This window comes from Camelina sativa, chromosome 16 (genome assembly GCF_030686135.1).
Source record: "Camelina sativa cultivar CO46 ecotype springtype chromosome 16, ASM3068613v1".
Lineage (NCBI taxonomy): Eukaryota > Viridiplantae > Streptophyta > Magnoliopsida > Brassicales > Brassicaceae > Camelina > Camelina sativa.
In genome coordinates, this window is record NC_141895.1 from 17,334,354 (window position 1) to 17,342,258 (window position 7,905).

The window sequence follows — 7,905 nt, forward strand, 5'->3', positions numbered from 1 at the left end:
CTCCAACTCCCAATCTGCGTTCATCCCGGGCAGACTTTTGGTGGAGAATGTTCTGCTGGCCACTGAATTAGTGCAGGGTTACAACCATAAAAACATATCGCAAAGGGGAATGCTCAAAGTCGATCTTAAGAAGGCTTTTGATTCGGTATTATGGGAGTTTATCATCAACACCCTAAAGGCAATGGAGTTTCCAGCGCACTTCATCTCACTGATTGAGCAGTGTATATCTACAGCAAGGTTCTCTATTGCCATCAATGGGGAATTGTGCGACCATTTCACAGCCTTAAAGGGGTTGAGACAAGGTGACTCCATCTCACCCTATCTATTTGTATTGGTCATGGAAGTTTTCTCGCAGATGCTAAGGAAGGCATACAACAACAACCTCATAGGAGCTCACAATAGCACCTCGAACCCCCAAGTTACCCATCTAGCGTTTGCCGATGACATCATGGTTTTCTTCGACGGGAAACTAATTTCCCTATCAAACATTACTGGGGTTCTCCAGGAGTTCTCAGACGCCTCAGGTCTTCAAATGAATAAGAGCAAGACAAACTTATACCTAGCGGGAGTGAACCAGGTGGAAACCTCCCAGATGGCTTCCCTTGGCTTCAACATCGGATCACTACCAGTAAGGTACTTAGGACTTCCTCTCATGCACAGAAAACTCAGGATATCAGAATACAGGCCCTTGTTGGATGCCTTAACAAAGTGATTCAGCTCGTGGGCAACTAGAGCTCTTTCTTATGCGGGCAGGCTGCAACTCCTATCCTCCGTGATCCATGGTACACTTAACTTCTGGATGTCGGCTTTTATACTCCCTAAAGGTTGCATCAAGAAGATTGAGAGTCTATGCAAGAACTTCCTGTGGAATGGTGATATAACCAAGCGAGGGTCAGCAAAAGTCGCTTGGAGTAGTGTTTGTCTCCCAAAAGAAGAAGGGGGATTGGGACTGAGAAACCTAAGCATTTGGAACAGAACACTCTGCCTCAAATTAATTTGGAGACTGTTTGATGCCCCCGACTCGTTGTGGGCTATGTGGTTGCGCAATACCAAGATAAAGGATGGATCATTCTGGGCTATGGATGCAAAGAAACAATCCTCATGGACTTGGAAGGCCTTGTTGAACCTTAGACACACTGCAAGACGCTTCCTAAAGGCAAGGCTCGGTAACGGTCAGCAGATAAATTTCTGGTACGATTGGTGGACGCCTTTTGGCCCCTTAATAGACTACCTTGGTCCTTCCGGCCCATATCAAATGGGTATCCCTCCGCAAGGTAAAGTGGCCGACGTTTGCTCGACAACAGGATGGATCCTTAGGCCTGCTCGCTCAAATCAAGCTTTGGACCTCCATATGTACCTTACTACGATACAGAGCCCACTACTCGCGTTGGAACAAGATAGCTTCCTCTGGATGACAGGTCAGGTCGAGTCTCAAACGTTCTCAACAAAGAGGACCTGGGAGGAGGTCAGACAGCGAGAGAACCCCCTACCTTGGACTTCTCAGGTTTGGTTTAAGGGAGCAATTCCTAGACACGCGTTCGTGATGTGGCTTCTGCACTTGGACAGGCTACCTACAAAAGCGAGACTGGCTAGATGGGACACACATATCGACGCAACTTGCTGCCTCTGTGGTCGGTACCAGGAAACCCGTGATCACCTATTCCTCCACTGTGAGGTCAGCGAGGAACTCTGGTCGGAAGTAACTAGAAGACTTGGATACCGGTCATTCTCCTTTCACACTTGGGAAGCATTCATCAGCTGGTTGGACATGAAGGATAAAACATCCACACGTCCCCTACGCAGGCTAGTGGCTCAAGCCGTTGTCTACGCATTATGGTGGGAACGTAACACCAGACACCACCTCAACATGTCCACTGAGACTACTATCTTATTCAAAGGTCTTGACAGACAGATTAGGGACGCTATCCTGGCGAAGAAGAATAGGAAGTGTTTTAGGACCGCTATGCGGATGTGGTTAAAGTTCGTTTAGAAGTATTATATCTCTCTTTTGGTTTCTTCCTTGTTTTTAGTTTTTTTTTGGCAAAAAGTAACCTCTGTATCCAGCTTTTGTAAGTTCCTCGAACTATTAGTTCAATGAAATTCACATATTTATCACAAAAAAAAAAATAAAGAACGAAACATCATGACACGTAGAAGTTCACCCTCTCATGTAAAGAAGGACTGGTCCATGGAAGTCGCTTCCAAGCGATCCATGGTTTGTTGTGTTGTGTAACCCTCATTAACACACACACGTATGTGTTGTTCAAATAACGAAGTCCGTCAGGACTACACCTATGTTTTTCGTGAAAACCATCCAATGCCCCCTTCAACACTAGAAGCACATGGTGTATCATATTGAAATAACAGTTGGATGGTGACATCATTGTTTACTTGAATCTTGACTATACCTTTCAAACATTACTAAGCCTCAGAGAAAAAATCAGATTCATCGCGATCAGATTTGGTATTGAAGATCAAATCATTTCATATCAAAACTCGTTTTCTAAAAACTACTTACAAATATCGTTGGGTTGAAAATTAGTAATTATGTTAGTTTTGAAAATTTGATTTGAATTCTTGACGTTTGATATGAATCGTGTGACCTAAAATATGATTGTTAAGGCAGGTAAAGTATAAAAAATAATATTCATTTTTAGCAAAACCGTAGAATAGAAGAGGAACAAAAACGTAGAAAATAATAAAGGAATAATTGGCACGACGTTAGGCTTAACTTTACATGGGAATGATAGGAAAAAGTAGAGATTTCACATCAATTATTTCAATTTTTCCCTTTTTCTTTTGCATTGCTTTAGTGATAATTCACATTAATTGGTAATACACACCATGTGAGAAATATTCAAAAAGAAACAGAATAGGACAAGCTCCAAAGATAATTGTTTACCTGTCACTTGTCTTGTCGCACTTTCTTAAATTGTTAGTATTTGATGACTCTATCATTGTTGTTTCCTATACAGTTTTTATCCTTAATTAGTCGCTATTTCATTACCAAAAAAATTTAAGTAATAGACTAAGTCAATCAAGGTTTTATATATCTAAGGTCTTCTTCTTTTTCTTAATATATATTTCAACTAATAACTGTACAATATCTGATTATTCAAGTAAACGAATCAATTAAGAATCATTGATCACAAGAACACGGCGGCTGAAACCTACCCCTACTTGATCCACAAATTTTCCCGAACAAAATAATGCTATACAAGTTTGATCAAAACCACACGAAAAAGACTAATTAATCTGGTTTTCGGTAATTAAAGATAGAAATCAAAGAATAATATAAGGCTATACTATTTTTTTACTTATGCCGAAGTTTTATATCATCAATGTTACAATGTACAACTAAAACTCACTTTTTTGCCTTACCATTATCGCTCTAATTGTAAAATAGTACTCATATTAAACAAATATTCACACATAATATCTTGATGGGGATTGGTGATGAACGAATAAATTAATAAAAATATCTGAAATTAGCAGCCTCATATTAAAAAATGCAAATCTAGTTTTTAAAACATTGATAAAGACAAACTAATAAATCAAACAAACACAATTACATCACAACAATCAAAACAAAATATAAGTAAAAAATCTATAAAAAAAAAAAAAAAAAAAAAAACTCAAAAGGGTTTGTCATGGAACCCACAAAACACACTGTCAGAAAATCTTCAGAGCTTCAGAGAAGAAGATGAAGAAGAAGAACAAATCAGAATAAAACAGTAAAATCCAGACACAAAAATATAACTAATTTCTTACATATTTATCTCTTCTTGTTCTTGTCTCTTCCATTACCAGAAGAAAACATGGAACCAAAACCAAACAAGTTACCAGAAGGAACAACGTTTATAACCGGACTCACTCTAATCCCACCACCTCCATGATGGCTACCATAACTATAACCTCCATAGCTTTTCTTCAACGGCGGTTTCGACAACCCACCACTATTACTCAACGAAGACGAAGCAGAAGATGAAGAAGACAACGACGAAGATTGCTGTAACTTCACATGCTCTGTATTATGTTTCCTCGAACTGCTCTGTTTCGGTTTACTCGATGTCGAACCGGTTGAGTTACTCCGGTTTAACAACGGCAAAGGACATAGACTCCTTCCGTAGCTACTCCCACAGTTTAAACTACTGCTTCTCTTAAACCCCCAAAACGACTTCGTATTCGTCTTCTCCTCCGTTGTGCTTATCACGTCCTCTTCTTTTTCCTCCTCGTTCTGTTTCCTCTGTTTTCTTGAATTCGGTTTACTCTTAACCGGTTTCGGTTCGGGTTGACGCGAGTCTTTATGATGATGATGATGATGATGATCCGGTTCTGGTTTTTTCTTGATTTCGGTTGGTAAGATTTTGCCGTTGGAGAAGAGCTCGTCGGCTGACCAAGAACCTTGATCGAAGCTTTCGCCGGAAGTAACGCCGCCGGGAATGCAGAAATCGAAATCTATGCTTGAGTTGAGGCTTGAAGGTTTCGAGTTTGATGATGGTGATCTCAAGGGACGTTTCTCGATTGGTATTGCGTCCGATTGACAGAAGTCACGTGAGAATGAGATTCTTGGACTCATATTAGAATTTTCCGATAAAAGATCCACCGCCATTTTTGTTTTCTTGAAGAAATGATGAGAATTTATAGTAGTAATGAGAAATTGGTGAAAATGATGAGAATTTTTTTTGTCGAGAATTGTTTTGAATAATTTCTGGAGAAAAAAGAGGAGAAAGAAATATTTCCGAGGGAGAGAGAGAGAGATTTGAGGAAGAACCGAAGAAGGTGAAGAAGGATTAAGTTTTAATTATTTTTATAGGTAATTTTTTAGAAAACTGAATTTTGTAATTAAATCGAGAAAATAAATAAATAACTTTTTTTGTGAAAATGAAGAATAAAATGGGTAATATATGAGAAAAGAGGGGGACAGAGAAGCGTGTCGTTTGCTACATATTCACATGCATGGGCCAAAAAAGGATATATGTTGGTTCTTCACTTTCGTACCTTTTTTTATTTTTTATTTTTCTCTATGGTATAACTTTTATATATACATTGAAACTTTTGATAAAGATTTATTGAAACTTCTGTAAAAAAAATTTTATCGAAGTCAAAAGGCATGTGCGAGACTGCCATGTTTGAAATGTTTAGATGGTCGATGTTCGGATTCGGGTTGACAATTTTGATGGAGCAGTGAACATAGACCAATGGTGTAAAGTTCACCGACCCGATCAAGACTTTAGCAAACTATTAGATTTTGTCAAGAACTTTGTGAAACTAAGGATAAGTTTGTGTTAAGTTGTAGTAATTGTTTAGGTATTTAGGGAGAGAGAAAAGCTAAATTGTTTGGAAACTATTGTTTGCGCAATATTTTTTTTATATCGTCATTATGTGGATTTTATTTTTAGTTTTATTGTGGAATGTTTTTTTATTTTTGTGGGTAAGATTATTGTGGATTCTCTCTGTTGGCGACACAAATAAATTTGTACCACAAAAAAAAAAATTACAATCAAAGTCATTTGGTACACTTGTGCAATGGTTTATGGACATTTTTCGACGTTTAATTTATTCAAACTTTGGAAAATAATATTTTTAAGTAGTTCTCCTTCTTTAGTTTTTTTTTATAGTTGAATTCGCCATCCTCTTTAGGTCGAATCATCATAAAGGAAAATATTTGTAGAGTTTACCAAGTTTGGATATATATTTTGCGTAGTTAATGACTTAATTACACAAGTTAGAGGGGTTATTGATTTTATCATTTTAATGAATTTGGAAATCCAAACAAAAATGATGTGTTATTCAATCATTGATTTTAAAATACTTATCAAAATTATGTGTTATTAGTACTATGATTTACAAATACTTATTAAAATCTCATGTTATTCATTTAATGATTTGTTTTTGGATTTCAAAATCCACGTTATGTTTGAAATGGATTTGAGTGGATTTAAAAGTGTAAAATAGAAGGATTCAAATCCAAGGATAAAACATGTTACTTCAAAATCTATGTATTTTGATTTTTAGAATTTACAATTCCATATGGATTTAGAAATCACCTCTTCGATAACAGCCCCTTACAAAACACACATGTTCAAAAGTTAGGGTGATGATAGCACCCATATTGGTTACTAGGGACGGATCTAGGCAATAAGCAGGTGGGGCACGTGCCCCATACTACTTTTTAAAAATTAGTCAGTGATAATGTGAAGTTATATCTTTCAGCTCATTTGGCAAATAGGCACCCATGAGAATTACTTTGGTGGTGAGTTCAAACCCTATATGTTCTATCTTATTTTTTCTTTTTTGTGGGTTACAATTTTATACTTGTTCTATGTCTTTGTTAGTCATTTCCTATTAATTCTTTTTTTGCCTACTAGATGCATTGTGCATTTTCTTTATTCTATTTAATTTTATTTTTCTTTAATAATTTTATATGATTTTAGTTTTGTTTAATTTTCCTATTTCCAATTTGATTTTTAAATGAATTGTTTTTATTGTACTATATATATATCTTAATTAAATAAATTCATAGAAAAACTAGCAAAGTTTTAAAAATATTAAATTTGTGAGATATGGTTAGATAAGTAAATCTAAATGTTTATTTTATACGGAATTGTAAGTTTGTAATTGTGTATTTTCTAGTTAACACTTTTAAAAGATATTTCTATACCAATAGAAAAAATACTTTTAAAACTTTGGCTCATTAAAGATGCAAATTCAAGTTATCAAAAATATATTTTTAAATATGTTTTATTATATAGTTTTAACATTCTAAATATATATGTTTTGTGCCCCAGTCAAAATGTATTTGTCTGGATCCGCCAGTGTTGGTTAGTGGTTACTGTTTAGGTAAACGAGAATGTTGCATATATCCACTCTTCGTATATGAGGTATTTTGGATGGTATCAACATGGGAAGTCAGTTGGTGCTTCTGATTGATATTTTACCCCAACGATATTGTCATGGCTAAAATATTAGTTGAAGTTGTATATCCAAAATTCAACAAACTATATTTATTGGCTATTAAAACCTTTTGCGCCAATCATTTATTTGCAGTGACTATACCGACCTTACTGAACCGTACCTACTACATTTATCTACGATGGTTTTTATGAGTATTGAATTAGGAGCTAAATGATCGTACATTGTTGTCTTATTATTCAGTTCTTATATTTTAACCGAGTTAATTTTGTCTTTACTAATTTAGAAATATTCGTATAATTTTAAGATTCTCACTTTAGGTGTAATTAAATGGTTAGATAATATATAAAGTATAACAATCATTAAAAAGGAACAAGACGGGTGGCCTTGTTGATGTATCCATTGCGAACTAATGATAAGGGCAGACAAATGTCAAATACATATCAACAACATAGTTTTTCTTTCTCTAATGAAAGACCATAATACAAATGCGTTGTTATCCACTTTTGTAAAATATGAGATGTATACATTGCAGTTCCTTTTAAATTTGTTTATTTATTTATATATTTTCTTTCTATACATTTCTTATAAGATATATAAAAACAAACTTGTATAGCTAGATAAAGAATCTCGTCTTTATCATCAAATAACATGTAACCTGTGACAAAATCCCTAATTACTCAGATCTGTATATAGTTCCCTTTTCTTATTTGTAGTCCAACCAAAGGGCTCTTTTGTGACAGAAAAAAGTCTAAACTCATTCTTTATTTTTATATTTAAAAAGATGAGTCATATGAGTTTGCTTTTCATATAATTGAAATCGATATTTTCTTAAATTCGAAGTAAAGAAATTGTTATGTGACAGAAAGAAATAAATAAGTAAAGAGAAAAGGAGTATTCATATTATCTAGAGAGTAATTTATATATATTTGTGAATTATATGAAGAAAAAAAGAAAAAAAAAAACAGAAGACAAAGTAAGCATGGCCAT

At 35.0% G+C, this 7,905-nt stretch overlaps 1 protein-coding gene across 1 annotated transcript; it reads right to left on the bottom strand.

Annotated features, from left to right (window-relative positions):
• Positions 1–3,521: 3,521 nt before the first annotated feature.
• On the bottom strand, positions 3,522–4,879 carry LOC104750500 (uncharacterized). Its single transcript, XM_010472295.2, has one exon. It carries the CDS (start codon positions 4,610–4,612, stop codon positions 3,776–3,778), a length of 837 nt encoding a protein of 278 aa, XP_010470597.2. The 5' UTR covers positions 4,613–4,879; the 3' UTR covers positions 3,522–3,775.
• Positions 4,880–7,905: the final 3,026 nt, after the last annotated feature.